Below are 13,391 nucleotides of genomic sequence, written 5' to 3'. Positions count from 1 at the left end.
TGTTAGGAAGACATCCAAATGCACACCTGCATTTCCTCTCATGTTCCTCTCGCCTCCTAGACTTCGGTCGTCAGATTTGGGAGTCGTGAACAGCCTTTCTGTCTTCCCTCACCTGTCCTTCCACCCAGCTCTTCCCAGGCCAGCCCCGAGGCTGTCCTCGGGTTGGATTCATCTCCTCCTGGGAGGTGGGGGTCGGGCGGACAGAGGGCAGACGGTGCCGGTGGGGGCAGGAGAGGCCGTGGCCCACAGGCCGAGTGCCGGCTTGTCTGCCAGGGCCCCCGGGCTGGGTGAGCCCCGCCTGCCTCTCCTCTTACCGGGAGGCATCGTTGTCCTGAATGGGCACCGGGGAACCTGAGCGAAGAGACCACGTTGCTTTGAGACAAGGGGCGGTGTGGCAAGGGCTGCAGGGGACGTTGGCCTTGGATTTGGGAAAGAGAGGCCGGCCACGCACTGCTGTCGCGTTCATGTCCTCTCTGCCCACCTGAGTGCACCTGCAGCCGGAGGGGCTGGTTCCCGGCAGGCTGGCAGCGTCCCCCTGGAGCCCCCGGTCCCTCCTCTCTGCCTGAGGACGGTCTCCCGGAGACGGGAGCCCATCACACCTGTCTCTGGGGACCTCTGCTTCGTCACATTGTCACCTGGGCTGCCGGTGCCCAGACCAGAAACCTGCCGGTCTGAAGGAGCCCGGCGCTGCCTCCCTCGGGGGTCACTTGCCCGAGTCCCTCCCGGCACGCCCGCATCTCTGACGCCTGCTCCCATGGACTGGGACGGGTCTGGTCTCCATCCCGGGGAACGCACGGGTTTTGGAGCGTTATTTGGCCCAGGGGCCTGTGAACCTTTCTGGCCCAGGGGTCGTGAGGGATGCTCTCCCCTCTGCGGTGTGACCGTCCGGCCTTCTGCATCTCCTGGCTTCTGTCTGGGCCACGGGGGGACCAGCCGTGTCCTGGCTGGCGTCAGGCTGTGGTGTCACAGCATGAACAGGGGTCTCTATCTCCGACATGTGCCCTCTTACTCACACAGCCTCTGGTATCCTTGTGACACCTCCTCCCCTCCCCGGTGGATGGCCGTGTGACTAGTTTTGAGGGAGAGAATATAATGATGGGTGTCATTTCCAAGCTGGTTCATGAAAGTCTGTGGTTTCGCTGGGTTCCTTTTCTCCTGCGTCCATTCTCTGTCTCTGTCTCTGTCTGTCTGTCTATCTGCCTGTGTGTCTCTTGACCCAGTGCTCTGACGAAGCGAGAGCAGATAATATGAGGCCCCAGGGCAAAGAAACTGCAGAAGGTCCAGGCTGAGACAGAAAAGTCCTGAGACACCCCCCCCCCCCCCCGGTCCCGGGCAAATCCTGCCAAGAGGACGTGCATGGTCACGGTCTTGGGGGCAGACCCCCTCTGGGGTTTTTCATCTTTCAGTGATGCCCTGCTCCCCCACCGCATCAAACTTAACAGCCAGGCTTTCACCCCTCAGCAGGATGTCCCTTCCTCCAAGAAGCCTTCCCTGACTGCTCCTGCCCTCCCTGGGACGAGTCAGAGCTCTTGCCATTTTGCACTGGTCTCTATGTACCTCTCGGAGCCTGTGACCGTGCCTGGGTGACCACACGGTGTGGGCCCCTCCCGACAAGGCAACGAGTCTCTGAAAGTACCTCTGCCCATTTTGCTCACTGCCCTCTCGCCAGCAGCAAGCACGTGCCTGGCGTGTCACGGGTGCTTATACGTGTTTCCCGAAGGAGTGAGCGGCTTCCTGGGGAAGTGTGGGGTGTCGGGGAGCGCAGGGAGCGGTGCGCAGACTCACTGCGGAGAAGACACGCGGCGAGGATTACGCGGGACCGGTCCGAGGTCTATTCCCAGCAGACAGGAGGTGACAGCCCTTCTCGGCTGTGGCGCCTGGAGGGCACTAGCTGACGGGCCAGGACTGGCATCTCCCTGCCGGCCAGCACGTGCCCTCCTATCCCCAGCTCCTGAGGATCGTCAAGGATCCCTCTTGGGCTAGAGCCATGGTCCCTGGCCTTCACCCCATCAGCGGCCTGGGGTCACCAGACACCTCTCAGCAAGCCGCGGGATGCGAACTCCCGGAACCGCGAAGAACGCTCCCGGGGTCTCGGAGGACCACGAGCGGAGCCCCAAAGTAAAGGTGGTGGCCCTCAGGGCAGGATGGCGTGCGCACAGGGGGCTGTGGAGGGAGAGGGGCACTGAGGGGGACTGCCGGGTGGGGGCCGGTCTGCCCACCAGCGTTCCCTTTCTGTCCCCCGTTTCTCGTGTGCTGGTGTGGGACACTGCCCGGGTCCTCCAGCCACGGCACAGAGGCCAGACCAGACGGGCTGCCCGGTGCCCCCTGCCCACGCCCTTCGGCAGGACGAGCCTGGTGCTGATGCAGGACAGGGCCGTGGAGAGGGCCCACGGGGCCTGGAAGAGACACCGCTGTCACCCCTCCTCTCTGCCCCCCCTGCCCCCCCTTAGCTGACCCTAACAGGGTGGTCGGGCCAGGCATGGTGTGGACCTGGACAGTGGCGGGCGGCGGGCGGCGGGGGGGTGGCTCCCGACCACACGTCACCGTCTTTCGGAAGAACGGTCGCACCATCGGCGAGCTCCAAAGTCTCACATGTGTCTACGAGTCTTTTCATGCTCGGGAAGCTGGACGTGTTCCGTCTGCCTGCGGCCAGAAGCACAGTCACGTCAGTTACCAGTTTTGGTCACGTGGGCTGCACCCCGACCCCCACAGACACCGCCAGGCCCTGGCAGGACAGAGACGCGAGGGCGCTGCCACGGGAGGCGGAGGCAGACAGGTGATGGGGAAATGTCCTTCTGTCCCCTCTGTGCCCCGAGGCGGGCGGGTGTCCCCAGCGAGGCCGTGGAGACCAGCTCGGGTAGCCGCGTCTGCTCACCCAACCCCTCTGGCCGCAGTCCGTCCCTCCCCCCCCCCCCCCCCCCCCGTGCATGCCCTGCGTGCCCCGTGCCTGGAGGGGGTCCTTTCCCGACCCCACTCCCTTCCGTACCACCCCGCCCAGCACAGAACCTCTTTCCCACCTGCCTTCCCTTTACCACCTCCACCTGCCCCCCACCCCCAGCTCCCCCATCCTGCCCTCAGCGCCAGGGCCTGAGCCTCCCGTGGATGGCCAGCCCCACTCCTGGCCTCTCCCCCTCCGGCCTCCCCTCCCCTGCACCGGCCTCCCCCACTGACCCCTGCACCAGCCAACTCAGAGACCTGCCCACGTGGTCTCCAGGCTCCGCCCACCCACCTGTCACCTGCCGCCAGCCAGCCCTGCAAGGGCTGCGACCCTCGGTATGGACTGCCCGCGTCCTCCCAGATTCATACACCAAAGCCCCAGCGCGATGGTGCGCGGGGTCGGGGCCTCGGGCAGTGCGCAGGGTTAGCTGGGGTCCTCGTGACAGGATCGGTGCCCCGGTAAGAAGAGGAAGGGACCGGAGCCCCCTCCCCAACACCTGACGCAGCGAGACGGTGGCCGCCTGCAGACCCCGGACCCCCAGCGGGTCGGCGCCCTGAGCTGTGAGGATCGGTGTCGGTCGTGGGCGCCCTGTCGCGGAGCCCGAGCTGCGGCAGAGACCTCCCTCTGAGCCTGTGCCCCTGCGTCCCCCCTTACCTGCCCCTGCACCCCCCCAGATGTCACTCCCTTAAGAACAGTAGCATCTTGGCGGTCCGGCTGGCGGGGCCCAGGCGCAGGTGGACCACGACGTAGCTGTAGTCGGTGGACAGCACGTGGAAACCCTCCACCCCCTTCACCGGGCGGGAGAGAAGCTAGGCAGGGGCGTGTGGGAGGGGTCGAGAGCCCCCCACTCCCGGGGCCACGGCCCGCCTGACCGCCCCGAGTGCTGAGCGCCCATCCTGCCCCCTCTCCCAGGTTCCCTTTGACGGAGGGGCTGCTGGGGACGGCGCCGGCAGAGGCGTCCTGTCCCGCGTCTGGGTGAGGAAGCGGTGCGGCGGGGGGGGGGGGGGGGGGGGGGGCGGGGGAGGCACTGCCACCCCGGGCCTCCCTCTCCCGGCCCTGGGCTCTCATACGCACGTGTGTTCCTGAACATCGCCTTCTTCCCATCTTTCCAAAGAAGTAACATGTGTGGCTGGCACCCCTGTGACCTAGGGGGACAGGCGGGGGCCCGTTTCTGGAATTTTCCAATTTGGACCAGGACCGGTCCCACAGCTTAAGGGAAACAGTTCGAACACCCAGTGCCTGCTGAGTGACCGCGTGTAGCGTGGGGGCTTCTCCCCAAATCAGGCTTTTGAATTTTAGGGGCAGGAAGTGATGGGTTTCAGGGCTGTGGGGACCGTCACTGTAGGCTTTCCCGGTGATCCGGGTCCGGCACCCCCACCCGGCCGGGAAGATGCCCCAGGCTGCCGTGGCCAGGGCTCTGGGGAGGCTGTGCTGGGCCCCCCGCCCTGCTCCACTCACCGGCTAAAGGCCAGGACCACCTTCAGCTGGCCCACTTTGTGAAACTTCACCCTGGATGCCCCCAGCTTCCTCGTGTGTCTGCCAGGCAAGACATCGGAGATGACAGACCGAATGTACCAGAACCCTGAAAACTGTACAGAGCTGCTGGGGAAGGCACACCTTCCCAGGCTCCCAGCCAGGCTCCCGGAACCCACCGGACAAGGGATGCCTCCCAGACACCCAGCCCGCGTCCAGCCCCCCGGACCTGCACGCCCCTGGTTAGGGGCCCTGGTGGGCAGACGCCAGACTGTCTGGGGGTGCGGGGGCTGGGCAGTGGGAACCGTGTGCTGTAACTTCCTTCCCGTGCAGGGCCTCCGGGGGGGCCCCGTCCCTCTGATTTCCTGCCGCAAACCCACCGTCCCAGACACCGCCACGGCCCGCTCAGCCTGTGCCCACAGCCACCCCCGCTGGAGGGTTCCACCTGCCAGCCATCTCCCCGTTCCAGAACACGTCCTGCTGATTCCACCTCTGCCCACCTAGCATCTCTGGGTGCACCTGCCTGGGACCCTGCGCCCTACCCACCCCCATGGCCGGCAGTTGCTCTGGGAGAGGCCGGGGGAGGCAGTCCCACTGGGCCGGCAGGGGCCTGTGCCGGATACTCCTGCCAGCCTCGGGGCACTGCCCAGGGCCCCGGGAAAGCCCTTGGAAGATTTTTGGGGAGCGATCCCTAAACGGACGATCCCTGGCCCCCACGGCCTGGGTGCCTGGCTCAGGGGACAGCAGGCCTACGGCTTTACCTTGTTCCAGTTGAGGCTGTGGGCCTCCCTGGGCAGCTGTTCCTGTGGCCGGGACCCCATGGCCAGCACGAACGCCAGGACCAGCGTGGACACCAGCCTCCCCGGTCCCATCTCCAGCCTCCCTCTTCGGCCACCAGGGCACTGAGTTTAAATCTCCCCACCCACTGACCCTGCCGTGGCCGTCCAACCAACCCGGAGCCTTGAGCCGGCCTGGGGTGGGCCGATGGGGAGGCCGGGGGGCTTCGGGCCCTCTCCTGCCCCGGGCACAGAGGGCCGGCCCAGGTGCTCAGCCTGGTCGGTGCCACCTGCCTGGGAGGCCCCTGAAGACAAAGCCATCGTGTTCCCGAGGTCACTCCCCCCCCCCCCCCGACCTCAGGTCACCACGTGTCCCCTGGAGCCGTCCCTCCTCACAGTGGGAGCCCTGGGCCTCTCACAGTAGCTCCCCACCCCCGGAAGAGAGACAACAGCCAGCTGGTGTCACTATGAGTCACTTCATAAGGTTATCTGAGTGTGAGAAGCAGGACCTGACCGCAGGGTCGCCCTGAGCAGGTGCTGACAGAGGGGGCAGCCGGTGTGTGTGCACAGGCAATGGGGTGCGTGTGCGTGTGCATGCAACTCTCCTGTATGTGCCCGCCTGCCCCCCTTCCTGGTGTGCACCGCCCCTCGCCGTGAGGGATGGGCAGCCCCCACCCCAGCTTCTGCCAGGACCTCAGGCAGGGCCCCACCAGACCACAGGAGGCCCCACAGCCCAGGCCTCTGCAATCCTGGGCCCCTGCCCTTGCCCCAGAGCCCTGCCCCGGACACCGAGGTGCCCCAGCCCGGCACCCTGGTGGGCACCAGTGCCCACCTCGTCGGCCCAGCACCCTGTCCGAACTCGAACCGCAGGCCTGCTCTCACTCGGGCAGACGACCCTCCCATTGGCCCGGGGCTGTGTGACCCCTCCCCGGGGAGCGGCTGCCTCCGGCCCAGCCCCCACTCCCCGGCCGAGACCCGTGTGCGCGGGTCCCCTCACCCAGAGGGACTCTGCCGAGGGACACAAGTGCAGGCCAGCCCTCTCGCCCCCGAGCTGGCTCTCTGTGCCGTGTCGTTCAGCCGGGGTGTGCCCACCGCACCCTATCCTCTCCCTGTGCGGCCCGCGCCCCACGAGAGCGGCGCCCCGTCCATCTCTGTCCGCCCTCGACACCGAGCCCAGCCCGGCACACGAGTGAGAGGCAACTCTAGACGTTTGTGGAGTCGCTTTATTTGGAAACGCAGCAAGAGTCCCTGGGAGCACCTGCCCAGCACCCAGCACTCAGCACCCAGCACCCAGGTGGCTGAGCAGGTTGCCAGCGCCTGGCCGGCCTGGTCCGGACACGGTGGGCACTGTCCCCGCTGGAGGCCGAAGCATTCACTGAAAACCAGGAAGAGCACTGGGGGACCCCAGGTTCACCCCGAGGGGCATCTGCCTCCACCCCGGTCCCTGGCCCTTCACGGCTGCAGAGCACTGGGGTGTAGGACGCGGGGTGATGCTCGGGAAGCCAGCTTACCTGGAAGGCCTTGTGCGTGCAGGTGACTGGGGGGACAAGGGGAGGCGTGAGGACGGGCCCACGACCTCATCCGAGACGGGGCCTCCCCTGCCGGCCTGACTTGGGCCAGGGAGCAGGTGACTCCTTGAAGAACTAACCACCCGCCCCCCCCAGTTCTGCCTGACTCACTGAGACCGGGAGGCTCCCCGAGACCAGCGGAAGTGAGCCGGCTCTTGGGCATGGGGGCGGCCCCGGGGGACACTCACGGTCCCGCTGCAGCGCGGCCTGCTGCTGGGACAGGAAGCCCAGGCCCCTGCTCCACCTGGTGAAGAGGCGCACGGCCTCCTGGCTGGCCAGCTCCGTGCGACCTGCGGGGCAGGAGGGGACCCTCACACCTGTGCCCCACGCCCCAGCCGCCCCTCTTGCAGCGGGGGGAGTGCAGGATGAGGCGCCGGGTCCCTGGGGCCACAGGGGCCAGCCCAGGCGGCGGACCGGACCCCTCTCTCTAGCCCCGGACCCTGGGACGATGTGTTTCCCGCACAGCCAGCGTGACTGCTGCCGGCAGGGAGTTTGTGGGCGGGCCCGAGGTCTCAGCCACTCACTGTAGAGCTCCACGGTGCTGAAGGCCTCGTCCTTGAACTCCAGCTGGGTGAAGACGATGGCGTAGTCCCTGAAGTCGGTGCCCAGTACCCGGTAGTCTAACACGCCCAGGGCTGGGAGACACGAGAGGCCCCCCCGGCAAGCTCAGAGCCCCAGAGCCCCGTGGTCCCCGGGTCCCCGGTGACGGATGGCCAGCTGGCGAGGGCCTGTCCCAGCTCATCCGGGGTCACACTCCCCCGGTCCTGTCCCCACGGGGGCAGAGGGCCACCCCCCTGCACATCACAGAGGGAGTCTGGGGTGACCGATCCCCTCCCCTTCCCGCAGTGCTGGCCAGGCGAGCGAGCCCATCCCCAGGCTGCCCCGCACCCCGCGGGACACCGCGGAGGCTGTCGCCTTACAGGGGTTCTCAAACACCCATCCAGAGTTCTGTCTCCGCAGCAACACCGTGCCCACGTCACACCTCTCCAGCCTGGAAAAGAGACCGTCCGTCCTCAGCTCAGGGTCCAGAGTCGGGACCACAGGACACAAGGGTCCTGCCGCCGGGGCCCGGCCTGCTGCCAGCGTGTCGCAGAGGGATCCTGGCTTCCTCTGACGGCCCCCGTTACCCAGAAACCTCGCTCTCCAGCGAATCCAGCCTGGCTCGGGAATGAGCTACACGAGAGCCAAGTGCAGATCAGTTCCCTCCCCGGGGTGGTGGGGGCGCAAGGGCGCAAAATGAGCCTCAGACAGACGCTGGGCCCTCTGCAATTTGGGGTGAGGAGCCCCAGCATCACAAGGGGCCACTCAGTCCCTAAAGTGAACCGACACAACAGACAGGCAGTGGGTCTTGGGGTGCCTGGGGGGCTCAGGCGGTTAAGGGTCCGACTCCAGATTTCAGCCTCAGGTCATGATCTCATGGTTTGTGGGATCGAGCCCCGTGTCAGGCTCTGTGCTGACAGCGTGGAACCTACTTGGGATTCTCTCTCTCTCCCTCTTTCTCTCTCTGACCCTCCCTCACTCACAATTTCTCTCCCTCTCGAAATAAGTAAATAAACTTTAAAAAATTAAAATTAAAAAAATAAAACAAACAAACAAAAACCCTTCTCAATGTTATAAGAAAAATTACAAACTGGGAACTATATTTGCAACTAATTTTTATCACAGATGAGAGGCTAAGATCCCAAATAACTGAAGGGTTCTTACAAACCACTAAAAACACACCTAACAGAAAAATATGCCAAGATACGAACAGCCAGGGGAGCCTGGGTGACTCGGTTAAGCGTCCGACTCTTGATCTCGGCTCAGGTCTTGATCTCAGGGTTGTGAGTTTGAGCCCCGTGTTGGGGAGGAAGCGCACAAACCACGTTGACATGTCCCAGGATGCCCCTGGCCCCTGCCCTTAGAGAAGGTACGTAAAAGTTGACACGGGGCCATCTGTTGCCCATCAGACGGCAAAGAACAAAGAGTGAGGGAATGCCTGGGACAGGCGCCAGTTCAGGGGACCGGCCACGTCTGACGTGGAGCCACAGGGACTCCGAGAGATTTATCCTTCGGGTAGACCCCTGAGCCCGCTCCCCAAAGTGTGTTTCCAACTGCAAAAGATTGGAGACCCCCGTCTGCCCAGCAGCAGGGCGCTGGCACAAAGCCTCCTGGACCAATACGCAGCTGTAAAACACAGCAGAAACTTAACGGGAACCCATGGGGGAGGCGAAGGAAAAAAAAAAAAGAGGTTAGAGTGGGAGAGAGCCAAAGCATAAGAGACTCTCAAAAACTGAGAACAACTGAGGGCTGATGGGGGGTGGGAGGGAGGGGAGGGTGGGTGACGGGTATCGAGGAGGGCACCTGTTGGGATGAGCACTGGGTGTTGTATGGAAACCAATTGGACAATAAGTTTCATATATTTAAAAAAAAAAAACAGAGCAGAGCGCCTCCGAAAATGTGACATGGAATCACCGTGTGACCCCGCGGTCCCGCCGCTGCGAGGGCCCAGAACCGAAAGCAGGATCTGAAGGGAGACTTACACACCCACGTTCACGGCGGCGTGATTTACAAAACCAAGAGGCGGGAGCTGCCACGTGCTCCGGCCGCACCACGGAACGTCAGCCTCGAAAAGGAGGGGAATCGCGGCAGCTGCTACCACGTGGGCGAAGCCGGAGGGCACCGTGCTGAGGTCTGCCCGTCACAGGGGGGCACGTCCCGTAGGAATGGACGCTCGCCAGAGGCCCTGGAGGAGTCGGAGGGTGGGGCTGGGGGAGGGGAGGGTCCACACGCAACGGGACAGAGTCCACTGGGAAGATGAACACGTTCTGGGGACAGACAGGGGGACGGCTGCACGACAGTGTGAGTGCGCCCGACGCCCCCGAACTGCGTCCTTGAAAGTGGTTACGACGGCCGTCTCTGTGCTGCATTTACCTTACCACAATTTTTAACAACTCAATAAAGACAGAAGAGAATAAAATGGGAAATGTTCTAAGGGAGAGCAGAGCCTGTGTGGACGGATACGGAGAGGTTCCCGGCGTGCGTGGCTCGGTGACACACGTGTGCTGGCGTGTGGCCGCCCATGTCGGAGGAGCCGCCACGAATCACAAGCATGGGTCACCTGCAGGGAGGGGACGGGCTGGCTGGGCAGGTGGGAAGGACCCGCTCTGTGTACCTTTGGGGACTCTGATTTCTGAACCATGCAAATGCACTTCCTATCCAAAGGCCAACAGATGAATTCATTTCAATTCAATTCAACTCAACTCAATTCAATTCAATGTAAGAGGGCCCACTTGCAGTCCTGGTGGGGAGCGGGGCTCGGCACCATCCGTCTTTCCAAACCAGCATCTGGCCGTGGTCCCCAGAGGTGCAGGTGACACAGCACCAGGAGGGGCTGCTAATCAGTCACACCAGAGAGCGGACACCGGAATGGCGTCCCAGCCCCGCGGCCACCCCCGTGGCCCTTACGTCCACCCGCGTGGCCCTTAGGTCACCGGTGGCTTTTCACAGAGCCTGAGGCTCTCCAGACGCCTGGCTTCTGGATTTGGATGTCTGATTCCGCCAGCCTCACCGGGACACAGCCAGCCACGCGGCTTTGTGGCCCACACCGTGGCGCGTGTGACCGTGTGTGCTCGCGGGGCCAACATAGCGGGGCCACCATCAGACCCCAGACCTCCTCTGTCCTTGCTCGTCCCACGGCCAGGACCGTCCCAGCGGGACCCAGGGCCCCACGGCTCCCGAAGGCAGACGCGGGTGTGGGAGGAAGGTTACCAGCGGCTCCGAGACATGATGCGCGAGCCCACTTTAGGCGGCAGCTGAGGGGGGGGCCTTGCCCCGAGAGGCCTCCAGCATCCACCATGATTCCACCCAGAGGCCCGCCAGACCTGCTCTCCGGGGACACAGGCCCACAGCGCACAGCTCGCTCACCTGTGTCTGGAGGACAGCATTTTCAGATTGTTTTCTGCAGTAAGGGTCACCACGACACCCTCGATGTTCTTCGTGGCCTTCTCCACCGCAAAGCCCTTCTCACCGGAGGCCACGGCGAGAACGTACCAGGACCCCAGAAGCTGGGAGGAGAGGAGCAGGTGAGGGGGCCGGGTCCCCCAGCCCCTTGAGGCGTCCTCTTTGTCTGGGAGTCCAGGGCCCCTGACTCAGGCTGACCCATCCCCCCCGTAGCCGGTGCCGGTCTGGGCCGGCACCGGGAGGGTAACCCAGAGACTGCAGCCCCACAGGAGGGGCCTGGGCCCCTAGGACCGCCGGGGCTCGAGGCCAGCGCTGGCACCAACGGATGGGCCGTTACCTGCCTCGGGTCCAGCCTTCCCAGCCACACAGCCTGGGCGCAAGGCGCTGAGACCGACGTCAGAAGAGCAGTGAGCAGGACGCTCCCCATCTTCCGGAAGTCTGCACCAGCACACCTGCCGCGGGGCCCGGGTCTGCGCAGTCCCTCCGGCCCATGTAAACCCGTTCAAATGTCTCTGCGTGGGTCACTGTGGGCGGCCACTGACCACCAAGACACCACGCTGGCCTGTCTCCTTGCAAGGTGGTGACATTTCCCGAGGGGGTGGCATTATTATTCAGTGGTGGCCCCTGTGCCCTGCCCCGATGCGCTGGAGAATGGGGACTGGGCCCCGAGGAGCGTCAACACTGCCGTGCCGACCCCTGCTTCTGTCTGCTTCCTTCTGTTGGGCGGTTCCAGAATGGGCATCCTAACGCCGGTCAAACCACTGACACCACTGGGGATTCAACGCTCTCCCTTGCTCAGTCTGGGAAGGCCAGAGACCCTGGTCTTTAACCGTGGCTGGCAGCAGGCCAAAGTCAAGACCAAGGGAAGGAAGGCACAAACAGTTCTTCTAAAAGCTGCACTTCAGATCTTTTGTCTCAATCATTAAAAATAGGAAAAAAAAAGAAAAAAAGCTCCCACTCCCTCCTGACCACCCGTTATTCTGCTCTGCTGGCCTTGGCCTCCTGCCCCCACACACAGTCAGCAGCCAGCCCGGAATGTCCTGTTCCTTCTGCCCCTCCGCTCCACCTGTCTGGACTCGCCCACTCTCCGGCCAGGCTTGGCCTGCTGCCCCCCCACCTCTGTACTCCATGACCCGGGCCAGGAGCTGCACATCCCCCAAGTTTCCGTGAGAGTTCTCTGTGGGCCTGGGTTTCTCACCTCTGGGTCATCTGAGCCCCTACCTGGGAGCAGAGGGCAGAGGGCTTGGCTGGATCCGTCTGAGACCCTGAAATCCAAGGGGAGGCGGCCGGCAGGATCCCCCGGGGGTGGGGGTGGAATGGGCACACTACATTTCCAATGGCTTCGCCAGTCGGCTTCCAAGGGTTCTAACACCAAAACAAGCGAGATGCGGAAGGTGAAGGAAAGATAAAGCCACGTGTCTTGCCAGGTCTAAGGACTGACCCCTGATGAGCCACCACCCGGCCCTTGGTGAGCCCCGTGGGGAAGGTGGACACAGGTAAACCAGCCAGCCCCGGCACGAACGTGCAGCTAAGCTCCCACTGCCCCGGAGCCCGGGGGGTGTCGGGCCTCGAACGTGGATTAGGATGGCCCCTGACTGCCAGCTTCTCTGATGCCTCGCAGCTGGAGATGACTCACAAGGACAAAAATATCACCCTACACTTCAGAGTAATCCTATTTGCTGTTTTTTCGCATGGAGATTCCTGACAAAACATTCGGGGAGACTAAGGTGAACGGAGAGAAACACAGCAGAAGAAAGGTAACAGAAGCCCCACGGACGCTTCCTGCATTGGGGCCCCAGGCGGCCTCCCTTAGTGCCCCGGGGCTGGCATCACAAAAGCGCACACCGGGCGGCTTACGCGCAACAGACACTGATTTCTCCCAGTTCTGGACGCCGGGTGTTCCAGTCAGCTGTGCCTGCAGGATGGACAAGGGCGTCTAGGTGTCATCACGGCGGGGGGACGTGGGGGGCTCCGGCTGCGCCGATTCCCCTCATGGGCACTCCACCCCCATGGCCTTGTCACCTTCCAAAAGCCCACCTCCCAGCGCCATCATGTTGGGGGTCAGGATGGCAACAGGAATGCTGGGGGCCGACACACACGTTGGAACCACACAGATTGTGAGAACGGCTACGAACACCTGGCTTAACAAGATAAGAGCCACATTTGACGTTACGCCGTGTTCTTTAAATTCTCGTAATGTAGCTGGAAACCATAAAACATGGTAGAGATAAAAAGACATCTGGGTAGCCCGAAATGATCTTACGGAACGCAGATTTGGGGAAAAAATATATACAGTGGGCTCTCCTGAGCCAGATTGAACAGGTTGTGCTGCAAAGGAGATGTCTTAAATCCCAGGAAGAAATCAGTTTTTGTAAATCAATGCTGTCAGGGCAACTGGATTTCCATCTGGAAGGTTAAAATGAAACATATTCGCCTCATGCGCGAGAGTAAACACCAAATGGATCAGAGATCTGACACTAAATGTGGAAACAGAACCACACGAGTAATGAATGAAATCATTGGTGAATTTCCCTATCACATGGATGTAGGAAAAGGCTTTCTAATTGCATCAGTTCACTCCTGAAAGCAGAACCACCAGGAGGCATATGAATTCACAAATAAGGGATTTGGGGCAGGAGTTTGACCCCATGTCGCTGTGGGAGCCCATTGCATAAGCCCTGTAAGGCTGTCGCC

General features: G+C 63.1%; 2 protein-coding genes across 2 annotated transcripts; both read right to left on the bottom strand.

Annotated features, from left to right (window-relative positions):
- Nucleotides 1–1,365: 1,365 nt before the first annotated feature.
- LOC125159046 (epididymal-specific lipocalin-10-like) lies at nucleotides 1,366–5,293 on the bottom strand. The gene is made up of 5 exons (XM_047846836.1): nucleotides 5,173–5,293; nucleotides 4,397–4,474; nucleotides 4,013–4,083; nucleotides 2,491–2,643; nucleotides 1,366–2,163 (listed from the first exon to the last, which is right to left on the bottom strand). Exons 3-5 carry the CDS (start codon nucleotides 4,059–4,061, stop codon nucleotides 2,135–2,137), a joined length of 231 nt encoding a protein of 76 aa, XP_047702792.1. The 5' UTR covers nucleotides 4,062–4,083; nucleotides 4,397–4,474; nucleotides 5,173–5,293; the 3' UTR covers nucleotides 1,366–2,134.
- A 1,137-nt stretch (nucleotides 5,294–6,430) lies between these two features.
- Nucleotides 6,431–12,910, bottom strand: LOC125159120 (epididymal-specific lipocalin-6-like). Its single transcript, XM_047847043.1, has 7 exons — nucleotides 12,735–12,910; nucleotides 11,919–12,612; nucleotides 11,035–11,532; nucleotides 10,662–10,801; nucleotides 7,676–7,746; nucleotides 7,280–7,390; nucleotides 6,431–7,045 (listed from the first exon to the last, which is right to left on the bottom strand). The coding sequence occupies exons 3-7, from the start codon at nucleotides 11,122–11,124 to the stop codon at nucleotides 6,831–6,833; spliced, it is 627 nt and encodes a 208-aa protein (XP_047702999.1). The 5' UTR covers nucleotides 11,125–11,532; nucleotides 11,919–12,612; nucleotides 12,735–12,910; the 3' UTR covers nucleotides 6,431–6,830.
- Between the last annotated feature and the right edge of the window lie 481 nt (nucleotides 12,911–13,391).

This window comes from Prionailurus viverrinus, unplaced genomic scaffold (assembly GCF_022837055.1).
Source record: "Prionailurus viverrinus isolate Anna unplaced genomic scaffold, UM_Priviv_1.0 scaffold_42, whole genome shotgun sequence".
In the NCBI taxonomy this organism is placed as follows: Eukaryota; Metazoa; Chordata; class Mammalia; order Carnivora; family Felidae; genus Prionailurus; species Prionailurus viverrinus.
The sequence above is the reverse complement of the archived record's forward strand: the minus strand, read 5'-3'. Positions and strand labels throughout refer to the sequence as shown.